Source organism: Schistocerca cancellata, chromosome 2, assembly GCF_023864275.1.
Source record: "Schistocerca cancellata isolate TAMUIC-IGC-003103 chromosome 2, iqSchCanc2.1, whole genome shotgun sequence".
NCBI classification, from domain to species: Eukaryota; Metazoa; Arthropoda; class Insecta; order Orthoptera; family Acrididae; genus Schistocerca; species Schistocerca cancellata.
In genome coordinates, this window is record NC_064627.1 from 808,035,205 (window position 1) to 808,058,788 (window position 23,584).

At 40.9% G+C, this 23,584-nt stretch overlaps 1 protein-coding gene across 1 annotated transcript in view; it reads left to right on the top strand.

Moving 5' to 3' along the window:
• LOC126162668 (general transcription and DNA repair factor IIH helicase subunit XPD) overlaps positions 1-23,584 on the top strand; it is a 51,359-nt gene that overhangs the window by 9,741 nt on the left and 18,034 nt on the right. Inside the window, exons 6-10 of the mRNA XM_049919317.1 lie at positions 3,665-3,761; positions 3,997-4,130; positions 13,228-13,396; positions 20,923-21,111; positions 21,198-21,369. Coding sequence (XP_049775274.1) covers positions 3,665-3,761; positions 3,997-4,130; positions 13,228-13,396; positions 20,923-21,111; positions 21,198-21,369 — 761 coding nt within the window. The remainder of the gene's footprint in view (positions 1-3,664; positions 3,762-3,996; positions 4,131-13,227; positions 13,397-20,922; positions 21,112-21,197; positions 21,370-23,584) is intronic.

Consider the following 23,584-nt stretch of genomic DNA (forward strand, 5'->3'; position numbering starts at 1 on the left):
CAGGCAGTTTTTGGGATTACAAAAACCGGAAAAAAAGTGCAGCTTGGATTCGAGTAAATACGCTAATGCACAGTTGGACAAAATTTCATTAAGATGTTACATTTCTCTTACTTTTTTCAGCTCTTGGGTAGGCTGCCACCAATCGTTTTGGCTGTGTTCTTTTTCTATGATATAGCATTGTAATTAGCATTCCAACATTCAGTCTCAGTGTATGCTTAGAGTATTGGTAGGATACTGCTGGCCTGGAATACTGTCACTGTTGGGATGATTGGTTTTGAAGGGTACTGGATATCATTTCCTGTCCGTTCTGTTCTTGATTCATAGTCACTCCCAGAAATGTTGAGATGTTTCATAAAGATTGCAGTACTTTATAGTATTCAAATGTGCTCATTTTCATATTAATTACTGCCTGTATGTTACATAATATATATGTTGACTGGTGTCCGATGGCTCCTTAGTATCCCACATCACAACCTCCATAATAACCTATTTTGTGTATCTTCAATGGTCAGATTTATGTTGGTCATACTTCCTTCCATCCACTGCATCAATTTAAATCATTCTGATCCTTCTGTTTGTCAGTCTATATTTAAATACAGTTTTAGATATTCTTTACTGTCCCACCCCCATTAAGTGGCCAAACCAGAAAAGTTTTCTGCATTGTTTGTCATCCCTTCGGTATCTTTCTTGTGTGTTATTTCCCTTACGACTTCATTTTGTTCTATGTTCCAAACAGGAGATGCTTGATGCTCGTCTTCGAAAGTCCATTTCTACAGCTTCAGTCTTCTTGTGGTTCTTCTCCGTGATTGTCCAGTTATAACCTCCCCCTAGTTTCGCACCGAACTTTATTTTTCACGTACACTGAAGATGAAGTTATATTTAATTAATTTAGCATAATAAGTAATAGCTCCTTTGCATCAAACTCATTGTTGTGTCCTTCTGTTATTGTGAAATCTGAATAAAACTGCTAAATGATAACATGTCCTTTCTCAAATACTACATATTATTAATTAAAACAACCTTTTGTAAACCAGCATTTATAAACACTCAACAGAAATCCAATACTGTGGGCAGTCTTTGCTTTAGTTTATGATCGCTGCATAGTGTGTATGATCGATACTATGTAAGCGTACTGTACCCTTACGCAATGCTCTGAACCATAAATGATAATTGGCTCAATAATGGCTTTGTATATTAAAATTCATTTTTAATCCAAATTTTGTGGACCATAAGAGCAAGTTCTATTTTGATATTGCTCTCCTTCCTGAGTTCAATCTGTTTCTCTAGTCATCCTCAAGTGCTACATCTTTATTAACTACACTCTTAAGGTATTTATAACTTTCGCAGTTAATGATGTTTACATTATCTGATGTTTCAAGATCAACTGATTGTGTTCTCATGTTTAAGTATTCTATCTTCTGTTCAACTTCAGTCCTCATTTGCTATACTCTTATATTAATTTTCTCACCATGTAGACGATATCTTCTTCAGTTTCAACAACCAGCTGCTCATCTCGGAATAAAAGGATATACAATGATCTCGTTGCTGAATTCCCATTTTACAGCATTTATTTTCCCAGTTCTGCAAGGCAATTTGTAGATATGTTTTGAACAATGTTGGGAGGTAAATAAGAGCATTGTTTCAAAGGTCCCGAGTTTGAGTCTCGGTCGGGCACACAGTTTTAATCTGCCAGGAAGTTTCATATCAGCGCACACTCCGCTGCAGAGTGAAAATCTCATTCTGGATTGTTTCAATCCTTTAAAACTGGAACATATTGAATAGGAGAACAAACACCTACAGAGAATTCTGGTCCTCCAGATTGGGCTAGTAACAAATCACGTGGAAAACAGTGAAACCCTACCAAAAAAAATCTCAGCACTAAGACTCAAACTTCAGTTATTTGTATGACTTCGTGTTGGCAGACTGTATGTATCTGGTCGCTAGTTCGGATTTAATCTGTAGAATTTGGCAACTGTTGTGCAGTTTCTTCGTTTTACAAAAACAATGCTGTTCAACACAAGGTCTTGTGTGCCACAGCGATATTTGTATAACCTTGTTTCCAGTAGCAATTATAGTGACAAATTAGCTTTCGGCTCCGTCCCCCCCCCCCCCCCCCCCCACACACACACACAATTCTAACACTCTTTATGTTCCTCCCAAGCTAATCTCCCCTGGATGGTTTTAGAAATGTTGGTGACTTCTTTTTCCTTTTAAACTGATGTTGGTTATTGCCTAGATTTCTTTATATATAAAATATGATAACTTGGTTTTAGATGAAATAGTAAAAACATGGGAAAACAGATTAAACAACAGAGTCACAAAGTGTATAAGCATGGGCCAAAGAAAGAACAAATCTGAAGTGAAATGCTTAGCCTCTGCGGATGATATGGGATTGATAACTGAAAACTGAACAGACACAACAGTTATGCTTGATCTGTTAAAATAGATTGCTGAAAAGACTGGGCTAAAAATATCCTATGAAAAAACTTAGTATATAGAACACAAACATAATACAGAAAAGTTTATGAAAACAAAGTATGGAAAAATTAAGTGTTGGTAGTTTCAAATACCTTGGGGAATGGATCCAAGCCAATGGACTGGATGACGCAAGAAATAAAGAAAGAATAAAAAAGTTAGAATTTGCGTATAAATTAACACAAAACTACTACAATAAGAAATCAATATCCATACAAACAAAGGTAAGACATTATAATTCAGTTGTTATGACACAAGCAACGTATGGATCAGAGTGCCTAACATTGAATAAAAAAGGCGAATTAAGAGAACTAGGAAAAAGAGAGAGAAAAATACTAAGAAAAATTCTAGGTCCTGAGAAAAACAAGGAAAACAGGTGGATTAAAAGGAGAGATGAAGACTTATACAAAAATACAGAAAAAATCACAGATACAATGAGGAAGAGACGGCTAAAATTTTACGAACATTTAAAAAGAATGGAAGAAACACGGATTAAAAAGAAAATTTTTAATTACGTTAGTAAGCTGAAAAAAACTGTAGGATGGATAAGAGCAGTAAAGAAAGATGCCAACAAAATAGGTGTTACAGAAGAAATAATACGTGACCGGAATCACTTCAGGCTACTAATAGAAAAAGCAAACTATGAAGAAGATCAGCCAAAACCTTGACCCAAGAGAGTGTGGACAGATGAGCAGAGACGAGCAGTTGGCGAGAAAATGAAGTAGTACTGGGAAGAACGGAAGAAAAAGAAACACCATAAGTCTTAAGTTGTATGCAGTCCATAGCAGGCCAAGTTCATAAATAATAATAAAAGAAAGTGATGAATGTTTTGTGGCTGCTAACTATTCCATGAATAATTACAGTACACACTTTATCTAAAATCCTGGTTCATGTCCCTTTTAGAAATGGAAAAAATTATTTTGATACTGAATTCATTGCTGCTTATGTATGTCTATAAAGAACTGAAGAGTATTGCGCTATTTCTATTCTTCCAATATTTATTTTGTGTACTTTTAAAAGTAATAAAGTAGTGTTTGAAAATTCAGTGTGTCCATACACTGTACATTTGGCAATGATGTGTGTTCATTAATAACATTAAATTAAATATTTCAAAAATAAAATACAATGTAAATAAACTGCACAATAAAATGAGGGGGCAGTGCTAGTTGTCATGTTGTTCCATTTTCAGATAATGTTTGTATTGACTCAATGAGTGTGAAGATAACAAGGAGAATTGTAGACAGGAGTACTGCCAACATCCAGCTGCTGGAACGTACTATTGCTGAGTAAGATCAACATTCTTATTACTTGATGCAGAACTTTTCAAGCAGAAATAAATTTAAACCAGTTCTGTGACTGATTATGAGACTCGAGCCAGGCGCAGATGTAGGCATGGTAACATCTGGATTTTAATAATTAAAGTTGTATTTAGCAAATACTGTAACAAAATCAGCTGTGAAATAAAGTATTCCTATTTCTTATAAATGAGGAGTCATATTGATGTATGTTACTGTTTTCCAGAATGAAGGAAGATGATGCTCAAAAACTGAAGGAAGAGTACCAGAGATTGGTTGAAGGATTGCGGGATGCTAATCTTGCCCGTGAGACGGATATTGTCCTTGCTAATCCTGTTTTACCAGATGAAGTTCTTCATGGTGAGATATTGAGAATATGAAAATTAGAATGTCATGAGTTGAAATGTACTGTTAGTTTTGTGCAGTTGTCTGGTAGAAACAACTCTAAATATTGCAACTGTGTTATCTTTGTTTGTCTGCAGACATTCTATGTAGGACAGAACAGCATTGCACAAATTGACTTTAGTGCAGCAGCAGTGTAGGTAGGGGTTATGAACATCAGTCAGTAGAGAATGGCATAAATAGAATTATATTGGTTACATAGTACAAAAAGTTTAGGTCTTTTATGAGATTTTGATGATTCTCTTAGAGCTATCGAAATTGCATAATAACCAGAACCTGTTGTCATATTCCAAAAGTGAGAAAAATTAGTACTACGGAATGATCGAAAAAGTCAGTGTCATAAGACATGTTTGTTGCTGGCAGGCATATTGTTCACTCAATAGCTGTATGGTTTCATTGCTAAACAGTGTTTGCAAGTCATTTATTTGAATATGGTGTAGTTGTTTTTTGTCATATTACTGAGAAGAATAATACTGGTTTATTTGGAAATGTGATTCCATTTGAGACTGGAAAATATAGAGGTTCTCTTCTGGTTCAACTGGGTTAACTTGAAAAAATTGAAACTGTGTTGCAGAATTCACTTAACTTTTTGAGAGGATCAGTGCTGTCATTGATTCTGTGTAAAAGTGCGCAGAAAGCAATGATCAAGTTTTTCCTATATGATCATATATATTTTGGGTGTGCTAAAACTACAGAAATTGCATAAGAAGAAACAGTCATACTGCAGCTGATGTTTCCAGGCATTTCTTGACAACATTCAAGTTACTTAATTTTGTTCCATCATTGCAGCTTGATAAACAGCCAGAACAGAAAATTTTGCTCATCCAGAAGCACATGTTCATTGTAGTACATAAACAGTCCTGACACTATAAAAATGGGAGTTTTAAATAGCCCAGCTTTGAATTTTGGTTGATGCCATTTCTCACACATCCAGTGAAATTAAACATCAGCAAAATCATTCATTTGGCAGGAAATTTCTGCTGAGCAATATTTTTTTCTGTGAAAGTATTGCTTATCAAACCGTGTGACCTAGTAGTAAATAATTTTGAATTGAAGGCTTTGTATTGTTAGATGGACATACACTGATGAGCCAAAACATTATGACCATGTGTGTAATAGTGTGTTAGTTCACCTTTGGTACACACTATGTGGCATGAATTCAACAAGTCCTTCATATGGTTCCAGATCTGTGTGGTGCCAGACATTTACACACAGGTCATTCGATTCCTGTAAATTACAAGCCTGTGGTTTGTGGACATGGGAGTACTCTCCCACCTATGTTCTCTTGGGTTCAGACCCTGTGACAAAGACAGTTATCATGCTGGAACGTACAGTCATTGTTGGGGAAGACATCAGGCATGAATGGATGCAGCTGGTCCACAATAATGCTCACTCCACAGCTGTCATTATGCTTTTGATTAATACGTTGCAACAACAGGTCCCATAGAAGAACAGGCGAATGTGCCTCCTAGCATAATACTGCATCCATAAGTCTGCATCCATGGAGTGGTGCATGTTTTGAATAACAGTTTGTCCAGATAATGGTGTATCTGTATACTACATATGTAACAAAAATAGTCATTCATCTTATTGAGCAATGCATTTCCAGTATCGGCAGGCCCATACTCACTACAAGTGGATCTGTTGATGGGAATATAGAGATGTTTTTACCCGCAGAACCTCATGTTCAATAATGGACACTGAACTGTGTGCTTCGAAACACTTGTGCCTGCCCTAGCATTGCACTCTGTTAGCTGATGAGCTACTGATCTCTGTCTGTTCTGCTGTACACAGTGGAAAGCCTCTGATGTCCACATTCTGTCATGAGGTGTGAACGTCCAGCGTCTTGTTGCCTAATTGTCTCTTCAACCAGTTTCCATAGATGATCACAGCAGAAACATGTAAACAGTAGACCAGCTTCGCTGATTTTCACGTGCTCGTTCTCATGTATCAGGCCAAAACAGTCTGCCCTTTCTCAAAATTACTTGTTAGAGACTTTCCCCATTTGTGACCTGTAGCGTCACTACAATGATATACCATTTGTCTCTGCTCTGCTTATATACTTTCCTTACCACATCATGTGCCCACAGTGCCATGGGTGACATTTGAACATGGACAGTGCTCATAATATTTTGGCTCTTCAGTGTGTACCATAATTTGCCTTGACTAATCAGAATATTTTTCACATTCATCATATAACTTTTGTATGGAAAACATTTCCTTGAATCATTGTCATACAGTAAGTAAGAATCTATCTTTTCCTACCTTGTTGATATTCCTACCTGAAGTCTCCATTGTTTGAGTAAAGATGCGCATAGTAGCACAATTAGATGATTTCAACAACTCAGATCCAACACAGCTCCCCTCTGCATAACCATCTACAAACGGAAGAGAGAGCTTTGGCACTTTCTGACAAAATCTGTTTCAAATACTTTGTTGGTATGTAAAATACAAATACAGATATTTTCATAAACATCAAAAATAAAAAATAGAGGTGTTGATTTCAAATATGAAAAGAGGAAAATATTGTTTAAAAGTTACAGTAGTTGCATAGAAATGTGAAGACTAGTGAGTTATTTCATAACTGTGATGATGTGCTACAGGGAGGATAAGAAGAGAGACAGTTGCTTAGGTGCACAGAGGTGTTCTACAGTAAAACTTTAGAAGGAATGTTCACACTCTAACCTTGAAGTGCATATTGGCAATGCCTGTCGCAAGTTGTTGCAGAAAGTTATGATAGCAGTACAGCTTATTTGTATAGTTAGTCATGTGGTGGGATGATTTTGTCTCGCTCACCAGAGAAATGTGAAAGTATTTAATATAACAACTTTATAATACAGTATACCACATGCTAGAATGGGATCAAATTGAACTAAAACTTTTTTACATAGGGTCAAATAACCACAAACGCTTAATAAATAATTTAATACTGAGTTTTCATTTTCCATCCTTTGGTGTTTCTTTTATTCATATTTGTATACTGCTGGTGATCTGTGAATTCAAGTAAACAGAAAATAATTAAAAACAGAACTATCAGCTTCACTACCGATCAGTCAGTCACAACAACCAAAATTTTATATTCACCTTTGTTGACTTTGCCAACTCACAGACAAATTGTCACCTTTCAACCTATTCTACAATTTGAGCTGCATTTAACTTAGATTTAATATTCACATTCATTGTCTTCACCAACTCTCAACAAGATTCACATTCCAATCCAACCTACACCTTGGGCTACGTTATAGATCAATCTTGCCATCACAATGTAGATTTCATCTTTGAGAAGAAATCATTAATAGTATTTCAGTTTATCAGATGTTAATTAGCTGTGTATTAATACATTTTTAAGATATTCAATGACAAAAATGTCTTGTGCAGCAGAAGCATAATGTGAAGGAAAGGCTGTTCACAAAACGTGATTAGTTCATATGTCCATGCCATAAAGATACCTGGTTAACAACTATTTATGACTACCAAGTAGCATCCTTACATTGGCTGCCTCCAACTAGCCAGATACGCTATACCAATCTGCACTGTGATGTGGACAAGTTTGTAAAGTTTGGCCCATTTGTACTGTGCATTGAGAATAGATAATTAAGTTTGTTGGTTGGTTGGTTTGGGGAAGGTGACCAGACAGCGTGGTCATCGGTCTCATCGGATTAGGGAAGGATTGGGAAGGAAGTCGGCCGTGCCCTTTCAGAGGAACCATCCCGGCATTTGCCTGCAGTGATTTAGGGAAATCACGGAAAACCTAAATCAGGATGGCCGGACGCGGGATTGAAACATCGTCCTCCCGAATGCAAGTCCAGTGTCTAACCACTGCGCCACCCCGCTCGGTGATAATTAAGTGTTTGTTGACAAGCATACCCTTGTTTCAATGTTGAAGTCTTGGTAGTCAAATGGTCTGAAATATGTTAGGTAAGGGGGGGTGTGTGTGTGTGTGTGTGTGTGTGTGTGTGTGTGTGTGTCTATATATATATATATATATATATATATATATATATATATATATATATATATATATATATATATATATATATATATATATATCTGCGAATGCTGTCTTAATTCAGACTCGGAGTGTATACGACCCGGGAGATCCAGGAAATACAAGGGAATTTTTTTCATCTGGGAGAAAACCAGGAAAAACCTGGGAATTGTTTAGAATTCTGGGAATATTTCATTGTTTCAGTTTTCAGTTAAATTTTTGATTTTGGCTGGTAAGAAACAATACTCTAGCAAAGGATATTACTGTAGCCCGCTACTGCAGAATAATACTGCAGCAACAAAACATGAACGAGAGAAAAAAGAAAATGAAAATAAAACTTAAGTTGCAAAGGAAAACTTCATATACAACAACAAAACACAGTGCTTCTACAAGCGTCTGCCATCAGCAGTGTGTCAAAGGCTTTAGAAAGACTGTGCAATGCTTCATAACAACAAATTGCCTCCGATGAGTGTGATGTGACAACTGTTTAAATTAGATTCGTTTAAGCAGTTGCTTCTGGTTACATGCGCAGTTGCTTCTGGTTACAGAAGTGTGGCTGGGTGCCGCTATCTAGTATTGCCCTGGTTCAGAAATATCGTAGACTCGGGGCTGATGCACAGAGCAGTCTGAGGTGTGGTGGGGAGGTGGGTTGTCTGTGGCCAGGAGCTATCAAGTGAATTGAAATACATTCACATAATTATGGAAGGCTAAAATATGTTGTTAGTTTCAGATTTTATTTCCACCTTTCTGACAGTCAAGCATTAATCGCCTTACAGAACAATGAAGTTATTTTTGTCAGTTTGCTAAAGAGATTCGGCTTTTATTAATCCTTTCCACTGAGGCAAACAGTTTATTTGAAACAAAGTGTTTAATTTCACATTATCGGCTAGTTTCAACTGTTCGCTGCATTTCAAGTGCACGTATGGCATTATGCCATAATAAAGAACCAAACATTTAATACAGTACTGGTAATCCAAGAAAATTTACATCCGAACCTGAACATACGAATGTGCACTTTAAGCCAAATTATGTATTTTAGTATGGTTCACAAAATTCCAATGCTCTTGAAGTATCCTCTGATGTCTTGTTTCTTTTATGACATAATGTTAGGTCTTTTAATGTTTTACACGTACGGACGAATGGGATTCCTGCATCATCGTAGCTGCGCAAGCACGGTGATGCCTGTTATCTGGTGGTCTCTTGCAACTGCTGAAATGAACCTATTTCTAACAGGTCACAGGAAAATACTGCGAATGGTGGTTTGAAAAGTGTTACATTCAAAGCAAATTTCCTTTTACACAAGATGAACTATGTGCTCGAATGTACGATGAATTTCTTAAATCACAAAGTGTTTGACTCTCATTTAAAAATCAACTCTTTGAGGAGGACCATTTAGAAGAATTTCGAGCCCAGAAGACCAGACATTTACATTGTTACTCAAAATTTACTGGCTCATTTGTATCTTAAAGTGTAACAAGTGCAAAAAAGATCAATATTATATGTTGAAGCTTAGCTTCTCTTCCAGCTTATTAATCTTCAAGACCAATATTATATGTGAATACTACGTATATTAATTTAAACCATTAACTTTCCTTATTTGTGTGTTCGCGCTACTTAAGAGTGATCTTCCTATTGGCTGACTACATCATGTGTCTTATGCTGTCATCAGTTGGCGAGATCACGTGACATGAGCTATCTCGATTTCAATGCTTCGTAAAGTGACATATAGTGTTTGGTGGAATTCAAATTTATATTTTCATAATAAGAAAAAATGCAGTGTACATGTAGATGCACATCAAAGGTCTTTCAAAACGTGTTTTTCCTCCCTGAGTTTTGTTTTCTAAAGTGCCGGGAAATTCTATGTCTGTATATAAAACCATAAATATTCAAAGGATTGATGAGTTTTATAGGGCCAAGGAAGAGTATTCTGTCACTTAACATGGAAAAAGTGTATTTTCATCTGGGAGAAAGTTTATTTTTAACTGGGAAATATGGGAAAAATCTGGGAATTTCTTTTTTTCCTTGTCCGTGTATACGCCCTGAGACTACAGTGTGTTCTTTAAACCAGGTCTCAAAAGTTCTGTCAGTCAGACCTGTGTACTGTTAATGACATTCGTTGCGCATAATCATATACACACTAAAAGCTATATATTTACAACCTAATTTGTATCGTGTTTTAGCTAAAAACAAGGAGTTTCACTTATGCAAAAGCCTGTTGCTGATCCAGTTGTCTGAAACTGTTGTGTTATTGTATCTGTCACCATGTGATTGAAACTAAATATTTGGTAGGACCAATAGAGACGCATCTTGAAATTTTACAAACAACACCTAAGAGACGTTTTTTGAACATCTTGTAAGAACTAGAAATATATGGGAATCACCTGAAAGAACCAGATAAACTACTCCATCTCCAGTGTGACTTCAAGAATTTTATGTACCTCAAAAATTTTGGTAACAGACAGCATGGATAAAATACTTAATGTCTAGTGTAACTTCAAGAATTTGACTTACTTAAGAATTTTGATGACATAATCACTGGTAGGAGAAGAATACCTTAGCAGCTCACCGCACTGACTGGAGACTTGGGCACAGGTGGACTGATCTCAGAGAACAAAAGCGTAATATACCTCAGACGCCTTCTCACGAAAACTCGGTGTAGTCACTTTAACGTAATTGTAAATTTTACCAAGGTGTTTCATTTATTAATGTTAGGTGCATTACTGCAAAATATCAGTTCGTTTCCTCTCCCCATCTTATCTTCCCCCTCTTCCCAACTCATAATCAATTATGTATGGGTCTTTATGGTACATAGCGGGTATAGTAAAATGCTAATGCCAAAAGATGTTGTCACAAGTGCGCTATTGTACTGTTTTCTTTATTTTTAAAGGTTCAGCTATGTTCTTTTTAAAGAATTTTGACTTTTCACAACTCTTGATTGTCAGTCTGTGTCATCTACTTACTCAAAACCACTTAAAAAGAATTAAGTTTTAAATATTTCCCGTCTATATTATCTGCAGAAATAGTTACTTAATAATGTTTTATGTTTAGAACTGAAGATGATCATAAAATGTGATCGAAAATAGTTCTCATGTGGAACTGTTTACAACTGATACTGTTACAATAAATATTTTAAACACTTGCTGAATCTCTCGTGACAGTGTGTTATCCATTTTTAAAAGTGACAATATTATTATATTATTTCCTTCTCAGCACATCTGGTAAGTCCCCCTGACCTGGGGTTCTGAGTGACTTTTCTGAAGTGAACCCCTTTCCCTAAACCTCTCCAGTCCTTTTCCTTCACCCGTCTTCCTCCCCCTTCAACTCTTCTACCAGAAGTAGGACCCACTGGCTCCGAAAACTTGTAAAAGTTAAACCTTTTTGTTTGTGTGTTCTCCTGCTGCTGCTTGGTGAGTAAATGTTTTATCTATCCATTTACATTATGTTGTCAATATTATGAAAGGGATAGATTGCTTTCACCATATAGTGGAGATGCTGAGTTGCAGTTAGGCACAACAAATAGACTGTCAAACAAGTAAGCTTTCAGTCAAAAAAGCCTTAATCGGAGTTAGATCTCTCTCTCTCTCTCTCTCTTTCTTTCTTTCTTAGCAGCTAGAGCCAGTGATTTTGTGTGTGTGTGTGTGTGTGTGTGTGTGTGTGTGTGTGTGTGTGTGTGTGTGTTTTGTCTAATTCCGATGGAGGCCTTTTCAGCTGATAGCTTACTAGCTCAACAGTCTTTTTGTTGTGCCTATGTGCGACTCGACACCATCGCTATATGGTGAGTAGCAATCTATGCTTTTATGATATTGTCATTATTCCAGCCTGGATTTCCATTATTAAAACTTTTTTCTGTGACTTGTCAAGGTGCCTCAATGCCGAAGGCACTTTTTGAATTAACTATCACAAATCACTGCGTGACACATCCCAATTAACATTTTGCTGTATCAAGTCAGATAAATGCCCCAACAGTTCCATAAAAGTAGATGTGGCCAATTTCTTGCCACATCCTAGCCAACTTTATTTTTATTATCCACTTGCAATGACCTTAACATCACTTTTGTATTATTACAGAATAATAGAATTTAACTGATGCACTCATATTTAATATTGTGTAGCTGTCAAACTGATGTAAGATGAAGCAGTTTCAGTGTAAAGGTTGGTTTTGATTACCACAGTGCTTTGCTAGGCCTGGTCCTGTTGGAGGTGTTATGACATTGCTTTCATCTGACCTTTTAATTGACGTAACTAGTCAGTTATAGGGGACCCACAGTCAAACATGAACTCTGAACCATGATGCAATTTGGAATTTTTTGCAGTCCACTTAAACATTTTTGAAATTAATTGACAATGTTTTAATTCAATGAATTTTTTGAGGTTCTTTCAAGGAGTTGATTGTTTATGCATTAATAAAGTCAAAGAAAAAAATGAAATACCACTTACATATGAACTATTTATAAATGGTGATAGGTGAGAACAGAAAATGTATAAACGGAATGGTAAAAAGAGATTGTTTATCTCTACTGATGTAGTCCCATATTGTATGAATTCTGCCTCCTTTTTGTGTGTTCATTTATTAGCTGTAGTTTTTATCTTGTTTATTATTAGTTATTACTGTATGGAGACATCACAAAGTTAATGACAGTTTGTATGTGATGCTTAAAATATTACTCTTCTGTTTTTGCAGTGTTGTGTATGTCACAAAGGAAAACCTGAATTGTAATAAGCATGTCTTATAATATCTAGAATTAACCCCTTAATGCCTGAATAAATTTCTAGGTGAAAGATAAAAATAAAACATCTTGGTGCTTTGGAGATGCTCGAAACACTCAGGAGACTGCAGCCCTTGTCATAAGCATTGGTAGCTTCATGAAGAATCAGCATCTACTGCCACTGGCATTTAAAAACAGTTAACCTTCCAGTTATTAGCACAGCATTGGTATGATGTGAATTCATGACAGTCAGCATTAAGGGGTTAAAGAGCATTGCCCAGGAACTCTGATTCATTGGTGTTTCTCAGAAAAACATTAATGTGATAAACTGTCTAATTGAGAATAATAAATATCTTTACAGAGGTAGTGCCGGGAAACATTCGAAATGCTGAGCACTTTGTTGCCTTTCTAAAGCGATTTGTGGAGTACCTGAAAACACGTCTTAGAGTCCAGCATGTGGTTCAGGAATCGCCAGCTGGTTTCCTCAAGGATGTTGCACAGAAGGTCTGCATTGAAAGGAAACCACTGAGGTTAATATGAGCATATATTAAAAATGAGTAGATCTTCAAGATGTGTTTCATAATGTCTGTATTATATGTACCTCCTGTATCTCTTGTAGTCATTCTAATTTATCTTATAATTGCAATATTATGTATGAGAATTCTGTAGTAGTACTATGTTAATGCATACCACATGCTTAAGGTGAATGATGGAACGTTTTCTTAAAAATAACATGGCCAATGCTCTGCCACACCCCTCCACTATCAGAGCATGTTCCATGTCTCTAAAATTATGTCCCAATCTTCATTCGTCTCCCACACCCATCTTTTTTAAATCACTTTGTATCCAAGCCATGTGCTGTATTCTTCATTGCTACAACCATTCCCTGATTTCACCTACTGCAGTACTGAAGAAAGTTGTGTATTTGACATCATATATAGTAGTTTGACCGTAGCAGTGATTGAGTAGATATTTTGAATTTTGTGTGTGTGTGTGTGTGTGTGTGTGTGTGTGAACTAAATTACAGTACCTCATTAGGAACCCAATTAATTTTCTTTGTTTTAGACAAATGCCCCACTGCGGATTCGGGGGTAAGAATAGGCCCGCGGTATTCCTGCCTGTCGTAAGAGGTGACTAAAAGGAGTCTCAACTGTTTTGGCCTTTAATGTGATGGTCCCCTAAGGGGTTTGACCCCTCCATTTCAAAATTTTCCGTTAGTGCGTACCATTTGGGGAAGGACGCCTTACATGGTGCATTCTATATCCATCTTGCCGTAAGATCTGGCACACCAGATATTGTCATGGAGTTGACTTACACCGAGCATCTGGCCACATCAGCTGCAGTGTGTTCCGGGTAGCATACATTCCCTCCATTGTGCACTTCCATCTTTGCCCTCGTGATATACATGGATATTCGACACCTGACATCCAGCACAGTAGCCAGTTCGTTGTGGTGGGGTTGTCATGTACCCTCTTGGTGGTAGCCCCCTGACTACACAGGGATTGCACTGCTGATGCCTGAGCTGCTACCACTCAACGTATGCTGAGGAGTAGATGCCTATCCTTCTGGGACATCAGGACCCACGGCAAAGGCCATCCTGCCAGGTGGTCTCTGCTGTGGCTGGGTGGCACCCGTGGGGAGAGCCCCTGGTCGGAGTAGGTGGCATCAGGGCGGATGACTCGCAATGAAACGTGGTACATCATTTCTCACTGGTGGGCCTCCACCAGCAGTCTCTAAGCGATCGAGGTCTAACCTCAACGGCAAGCAATACGATCCAAGATCATTTCCCTCCCTGGCCACTCCATGGGAGGAATGTATGGCTAAAGAAGGCAGTGGGGATTATTCATCCCGGTACCTCGTCTGTACGCTAGTTGATGGTGAATCATTTATTCCGACCAAGCCTCAGTTTTTTGTGGAGCATATAGAGGACAAGTTTGGGGAGGTGGAGGGCTTATCCAAAATGTGTTCTGGTTCAGTTCTCATCAAAACAGCATCCTCTGCCGAGTCACGGAGGTTGCTCGCTTGTGACAAGTTGGGGGATGTTTCAGTTAGCATCAACATGGTCCAGGGTATTATATTCCACAGGGATCTTCTTCTGCAGTCCGACGATGAACTATGCGCCAACCTCGAACGACGAGGTGTTCACTTCGTCCGGCACATCCATCGGGATAATCAGGTAGCCACCGGTGCCTTCATCTTGGCCTTCGAGGGTGATGTCTTACCCGAGAAGGTCAAGTCGATGGTTTACCGCTGTGATGTAAAGCCATATATCCCTCCTACGATGCGATGTTTTAAATGCTGGAAGTTTGCACATATGTCATCCCGATGTACTTCCAGAATCACGTGTCAAGATTGTGGACATCCTTCACATCCCAATACTCCGTGTGCCCCGCCTCCTATCTGTGTTAACTGTGTAGAACACCATTCCCCCTGCTCGCCGGACTGTAGCATTTTCCAGAAAGAACGGAAGATAATGGAATATAAGACCCTGGACCGCCTGACATACACCGAAGCTAAGCGGAAATATGAGAGGCTCCATCCTGTGCCAATGACGTCCACCTACGCCGCTGCTGCAACAACGGTTCTCGCATCATCACGTACGGTTGGCTCTAAGATTGGTCAGAATCCACCGGCCCCCTTGATTGTGAGGGGGTTCTTCAGTCCCTGTTGCTCCTGCTCCATCTACTTCAGGAGCAACACCCCCCAACCATCGGGGACACCTGTTCCCACTTCCCAGCCGGAGAAGCGTAAGACTTCTTCGGCTACTCTCACCAGGAAGGGGCCCCTTGGGGACCTCCTTTCGCAAGTTCCGACCAGCGGAAAAGCGGACACCTGCAAGTGGCTGAAACAACCACCAGTCGCTTGTCGTAGGGCCTCACGGTCGTCGTCCATCCCTGAGACTGACCCAGTGAGGCCCTCCCAGCCTGAACTGCCGAAGGCACGGCGCGAGAAGCAGAAAAAGAAGGTTCGCAAGAATCACAACAGTGCGGTGGCACCTGTCCCACCGCTTCCTACAGGCTCCGTGTCTGAGGATGAGGTCGAGATTCTGGCGTCTGCTGAAGACCTGGATCTCACCGGACCCTCGGACGCAATGAATGTCATTCGCGTGGGTACTGAATCAGTGGCAGCCAGTGACCCTGCGGCGTAATCTGCCTCCCCAGTCCCTTCACACCTTTCTCAGCCATGGACAATATCATCCTCCAGTGGAACTCCAGCACTTTCTTCCACCATCTAGCTGAGCTCTGACAACTTATCAGCCATCACCCTTTCTTCTACATTGCTCTTCAGGAAACTTGGTTTCCAGCGATGCGAACCCCCACCCTCCGTGGCTATCATGGTTATTATAAGAACTGGGCAGCTTATGAAAGGGTATCTGGTGGCGTCTGCATCTATGTCCTTCACTCTCTTCACAGCGTGTCTGTCCCTCTACAAACACCTTTAGAGGCTGTCGCTGTTCGGGTGTGGACGCCACAGGTTGTTACTGTCTGCAGTCTGTATCTTCCACCAGATGGTGATGTCCCACAGCATGTCCTCACTGCGCTGATAGCCCAATTGTCGCCACCTTTCTTGTTACTGGGCGACTTCAACGCCCATAACCCTCTGTGGGGTGGGTCAGTGACAACAGGTCGAGGCGCCACCATTGAACATGTATTGGCACAGCTCGAGCTTTCCATTTTAAATCTTCACAGATTTCAGTGTGGTGCATGGCAAGTACTCTTTCTAATGACACCATTGATGCGGTGGTTCACTCAGTCACCATCAGCATCGTTACTGCTGCAGAATCTGCCATTCCCTGTTCTTCTGGGTCCCCTCGGCGGAGGACTGTGCCTTGGTGGTCGCCTGAGATCGCTGAGGCAATTAAGGATCGCCAGTGGGCGCTCCAGCGTCACAAGCACCATCCATCTTTAGAACACCTCATTGCCTTCAAACGGCTGCATGCGCGGGCCCACCGCCTTATCTGCCAGCGCAAGCAGGAGCGCTGGGAATGGTATGTTTCCACTATTGGCCTCCATGTTTCTCCATCGCAGGTCTGGGCAAAGATTAGACGCCTCTATGGCTATCGGACCCCTTTCAGCGTCCTTGTGCTGTCACTGAATGGGGCAATTTGTACTGACTCCGACATAATTGCCAACCATGTAGCAGACCATTTTGCTCTCAGTTCCGCATCTGTGAATTACCCACTGGCTTTCCGCTCCATTAAAGAGCGGTTGGAACATCAGAGCCTTTCATTTCACACGCGCCATCATGAATCCTACAATGTCCCATTCACTGAGTTGGAACTCCACAGTGCCCTAGCCGCTTGCCCTGATACAGCTCCCGGGCCAAATCGCATCCACTGTCAGGTGCTGAAACACCTCTCAGTGGACTGCCAGTGACGCCTCCTCGACCTTTACAACCGCATCTGGGTCGAGGGTGAGTTTCCATCGCAATGGCGGGAAAGTATTGTTATCCATGTCTTGAAACCTGGCAAGAACCCATTGGAAGTGGACAGCTACCGCCCCATTAGCCTTACCAACATTCTTTGTAAGTTGCTGGAACGCATGGTGAGCCGGCGGTTGAGTTGGGTACTCGAGTCTCGGGGCCTTCTAGCTCTGTCTCAGGGTGGGTTCCATAAAGGCCACTCTGCCGCTGACAGTCTGGTGAGCCTGGAGTCAGCCATCCGTACGGCCCTTTGCCCGCCATTAGCACCTCCTCGTCTTTTTCGACAATGCGGAAGGCGTATGATACGACATGGCGCCATCACATCCTCTCTACGCTTCATGGTTGGGGTCTTCTGGGTCCACTGCCGATTTTCATCTGAAATTTTCTGTCGCATCAAACCTTCCGTGTGCAAGTTGCGGCCTCCCATAGTTCCCACCGAGTTCAGGAGAACGGAGTGCCACAGGGATCTGTTTTAAGTGTCTTCCTGTTTTTAATTGCAATTAACGGGCTCGCTGCGGCAGTGGGAACGTCTGTCTCAGCGTCCTTGTATGCTGACAACTTCTGCCTCTACTATAGCTGCATTGGCATTGCAGCTGCTGAACGTCAGTCATGGGCTGTAGTGCATGGCTTCCAGTTTTCGGCTGCCAAGACCTGCGTTATGCATTTCTGCTGGCGACGAACAGTTCACCGTGAGCCGCGGCTTTATCTTTCTGGCAAACTTCTTGCTGTGGTGGAGAGACATCGTTTTTTGGGTGTGGTTTTTGATGCCCGGTTGACTTGGCTCCCACATATTCGGTAGCTTAAACAGATGTGTTGGCGGCATCTTAATGCTCTGCGATGCTTGAGCCACACCAGCTGGGGTGCTGACCGATCTACCCTCTTACGGCTCTACCAGGCGTTAATCCAGTCCCGTCTTGATTATGGGAGCCTGGCTTATGGTTCTGCATCCCCATCTGCATTGCGGGTGCTGGACACAAACCTTCACAGTAGGATCCATCTTGCGACTGGTGCTTTCCGGACCAGCCCTGTGGACAGCATACTTGTGGAGGCAGGTGTCCCTCCACTGCGGTTATGGCGCCAACATTTACTGGCCGCTTGTGCTATGCATGTTTGTAGCTTGCCTGAGCATACTATCGTCATCTGTTCCCACAGTCGGTCGTCCATCTCCCGGGTTGTACAATCGCGGTCCACGTAAGAGAGCTTATCTCCGGGCTTAGGGTTTTCCCTCTTCCACCTCCTTTCCGGGCCCCTCTGCGTACACCCCCGTGGTGTGTGCCTCGACCTTGCCTTCGGCTCGAATTGGCACTGGGCCCGAAGGACTCAGTCCCTCCGGAGGCCTTCCGCTGCCACTTTTTATCCATCCTTGCCACGTATCAGGGCTCTGGCATGTTTTACACTGACAGTTCGATGGTTGCTGGTCGTGTCGATTATGCTCTAACTCTAGGGGACCATTACGTACAATGATCCTTGCCGGCTGGCTGCAGTGTTTTCACTGCTGAGCTGGTCGCCATCTTTCGTGCCCTAAATTATATCCGCTCCTGCTCAGGTGAGCCCTTCATTACCTGTAGTGACTCCCTGAGCAGTTTACGAGCTACCGACCAGTGTTTCCCTCACTCTCATCTGGTGATGGCTGTCCAGGAGTCCCTCCATGCTCTTGCCCGTTGCGGCCACTCTGTGGTATCTGTGTGGACCCCAGGCCATGTTGGGATACCCGGCAATGAACATGTAGACTCCCTGGTGAAAGAGGCCACCAGTAAACCATCTCTGGACATTGGCCTCCCGGTGACTGATTTGCGGGCAATGTTACGCTGCAAAATTTTCGAACTATGGGACACTGAATGGCGCAACCTGACCACACCAAACAAACTCCATCCTAATAAGGCGACGACGGATGTGTTGCGGTCGTCCATGCGAGCCACTTGCCGGGACTCAGTAGTCCTTTGTCGGCTCCACATTGGCCACACCCACTTGACACACAGCCATTTACTGTGCCATGCGGACCCACCTCTATGTCGCTGCGGGTCGGCTTTGACGGTGTTCCACATTTTGTTGCCCTGTCCAGTTTTAACTGTGCTCAGGCAGACGTTTGCGCTGCCTGATACGCTACCTGCCCTTTTAACTGATGACTCTGCTATGCCAGGCTTAGTTTTGCGTTTTATTTGGGCAGGGGGCTTTTATCATTTGCTCTAAGTGTTTATCTTTATTTAGTGTTGAGTCTGGCTTTTGGCCAACGGTTTTAGATTGAGTTTTTAATATGTTTCTCTGTGGTTGGCTTTTCCTTTTTTTCTCTATGGTCGACCGACCACCGTCACACTCTGTGTGATTTTAATTCGTTTTGTCTGGTCTTTGTCTAAGTTTCTCTTGTCCTGTGTCGTCTGTCATCTTTTCCTTGTTCGCATTTATTCTGTGTGTGTGTTTTTAAGTTTTGGAACAAGGGACCAATGACCGTAGCAGTCCGGTCCCTTCCCTCCCACAAACCAACTACCCAACCAGACAAATGGATGGCATCAGATGGCATTATTTCTGGGAATTTCTTTCTACAGGATTGATTTTTCTACTTATTTACAAAGAATGACTAGGAGGAGGGATAGTGGTAGAGAAAAGTATTATTAGTGTGATCTGATATATACGATAATAGGGTGTGTCAATACTAGAGGAGCCGGCCGTGGTGGGCATGCAGTTCTAGGCGCTCCAGTCCGGAGCCGCACTGCTGCTACGGTCGCAGGTTCGAATCCTGCCTCGGGCATGGATGTGTGTGATGTCCTTAGGTTAGGTAGGTTTAAGTAGTTCTAAGTTCTAGGGGACTGATGACCACAGCAGTTGAGTCCCATAGTGCTCAGAGCCAATACTAGAGGTGTGGAGGAAGTTCTGGACGTTGAAAGCAGTGGTTCAGTGATGACTTTCCTCCTTCCGGTCAGAGAGACTGGACTTGATACAGGAGTTGTCCTCCTCTGGTATTTCCAGCTACTCCACAGGAGGACACACTCATTTGTAGTACCTGTGGTGTACCTGTATCAGTACACACATTTTAATGGAGTGCATTTCATATTCTGGCTGGTATATTAACAAGGCACATGGCTTCTGTTATAGTTTCGGACAAGGTGTGTGTTTTAGATGTTTTATAATTTTGTATATTTTGTTGGGCAGTTAGGTTCAAGATTTAATTGGGTTTCAGAATGGCTACCCTGTCCATTTTTGATTTGTGGTCAGCCCCACACACATTTTTTCTGAGATATTTTAGTTTTTCTCTAGTCCCTTATTTTATTACAGGTGTCAATAACTTAGTACACATTTTATCATTAGCATATGTATTTGAGTGTTTGTGTGTTTTATAATTATTCTAGTGAAAAATTTTAATTGTTACTGTTTTTAACATAATTCATCTCTGTGTATGGGCACAATTGACCATGATGTTGTGGTCATTAAATCCTACCACTACTGCTACCTACACTACACCACACCACACCATTCCATTCCATAGACAAGCATAAATTGCATAAGTGCTGCGCTAAGTAAAATGGTTGCAGTGTGATGGAGAGACTTTTTTTTCCAAGCACGATATATTTTACTTTCTGTATGACTACCGCAAGTAATTTTGTTAATAGTGATGTGTTTCTCTGTTGTTTTGGTTCAGGTTTTGCCATGAACGTCTGACTTCATTGTTAAAGACTCTGGAGATATCTGATCTGACAGACTTTTCCCCACTGGTTCTTATTACCCATTTAGCAACACTTGTAGCAACATACACGAAAGGCTTTACTATTATTGTGGAGCCATTTGATGATAAAACTCCAACAGTATCAAATCCCATACTTCATTTCAGGTTGGTATAACAAATTTCCTTAAAATTGTTTTTTGTTTACATTTTATATTATGTAGACTCAAACCATGAAACTTATTTTCTTGTAGTTGCCTGGATTCATCAATTGCTGTTAAACCAGTATTTGACCGCTTTCAGTCTGTGGTAATTACTTCGGGTACACTATCTCCTCTGGACATGTATCCGAAGATACTGGATTTTCACCCTGTTATCATGAGTTCATTTACTATGACATTAGCGAGGCCTTGTCTTCTGCCAATGGTGAGTAATTAGTTTGTACACCATAAAAATGCACTGGTGTAATGTTTCCATGTATCATCATCATGCCATGTAGGTGTATGACACTAATTTGTCAGGTAAGGACAGTATAACTGCTTACCCTGTATTTCAGTGGTCACTTCAGTTATTTGTCAAAAAATATGTACAGAATAAAAAGTGTATCTGTGCTCAACCTGCATGTTGATTGGAATGCTATAGTCCTTTATTAGGCATGAGTCTCTGTAGCCTACCTCCCACAAGTGAACTTAGTAAGTCATTTAAAGGGGGAACTACTGTTTAATGCTGACTCTAGGCTGTGGGGCACCTGACATTGCCCACAAGATTCAAGTCATTGCCAGAGGTGGCAAATGACAGAAGAAAGCCGGCCGCAGTGGTCTAGCGGTCCTGGCGCTGCAGTCCGGAACTGCGGGACTGCTACGGTCGCAGGTTCGAATCCTGCCTCGGGCATGGGTTTGTGTGGTGTCCTTAGGTTAGTTAGGTTTAAGTAGTTCTAAGTTCTAGGGGACTTATGACCTAAGATGTTGAGTCCCATAGTGCTCAGAGCCATTTGAACCATTTTGACAGAAGAAAATTCTAGCACTGTGTGTGGATTGAACATCAAATGTTTGGGTTTGTAGTCTGACATCCACTTGGCCAGCAAATTAAGCCAAAAATGATAACAGACAGATTGTTTGACATCCATTAGGTAAAAAGGATACCAGTTGTTGGCATGCCATCTTAAGTCTGGTACACCTAGCTGTAATTAACAAAAAAGTGGAAGAATTATGAATATCAAGATTTTGGAATGATTCTTTCACTGAGAAGTAAGGAAAGAAGGTGGGAAAGGGAAAAGTATTTGATGTGATTAAAAATATAACGGAAATAAGTAAATCGTGTATCAAAGGGTAAATGAAAATATTCCAAGTAAATGGAATAGGAACTTCAACAATTCTATATCCAAGTACATTTCAGACTTTCAATACAGAAATAAAAACAATACAATTGATGAATTGTGTTTGTTTCAAGGTTATGTTGTCTCTAGTGCCTCCTTTTCCAGTACACACTGACTGAGCGCTATTTTTTCACTTTAATGGAATGCTTTATCAAATCACAAATGCAGTTAACAGATAATAAAACATTCCCTCTGCCATCCTGTCATCTAATATCTTTTAATTTTTATACATGGTCAGGCATACTTTATGAAACATTTTACCTTCTGTTCTGATTAAAATTATGTGCATTGAACAGCAATGTTCAGATGTACCAGCTCATCCTTCTGCACACAGTTGGCTGCAACAGAAATCAAACTAATCACATTCAACAGCCTTATAAGCACAGCTCACATCTGGAATAAGTGGGGGGAAATTCCTGTATCATATACGGGATGACTTTCATTGCAAAGCATTTTATGGAAGTAGTTTAGATCCTCATGTCTGCCACTGGAACCTGCTGCTCAAACTGCTATTACTAGCTTAAGTACACAACCAGTGATCTTTCAATGATGCTGCCTTAAACCCTGAATAGCAGTAATATGGATAAGCCAACAGCTGTGCCCACACAGCAGCATTGCCTAACAACTTCATGGATCCCTTTCTTATAAAAGTGGGGCACAATGGACTTCCTGATTTGATGGGTGAGTTGGAAAAGAACACTGCATTCACTGCCACCAGGAAAAACCCGGGAAATTTGTAGAATTCTGGGAATTTTTCGTTGTTTAAGTTTTGAGTTAATTTTTTGTAATTTTTACTGGTAAGAACCGATACTCTAGCTAAAGGATATTACTATATCACGCTACTGCAGAATAATACTGCAGCATTAAAACATGAACGAGAGAAAAAAACGAAAATAAAACTTCAATTGCAAAGGAAATGCGCCACATAAAATAACAAAGTTCTCGTACAAGTGTCTGCCAACAGCAGAATGTGTCAAAGGCTTTTTAGTACCTTTTCCTGCTCCTGGCTGCAGAAATGTGGCTGTTGGCTGTGTAAGTAGCAGTCTGCAGCAACCAGCCACATGGTACCCGGAAAAATTTTACTGGCAAGCCCAGGCTGCCAGATTCAAGCGTGTGCAGCAGGCCCGGATCTGGGGGGGGAGGAGGGGTGGCAAACCATGGTATCTGAACCGGGTGGCAATTTCGGGCGGGGGGGGGGGGGGGCAAATTCATATTCTTGAGGAAAAAAATCTTGTTTCGCAAAGCACATAGAATCCAGCGCACGTC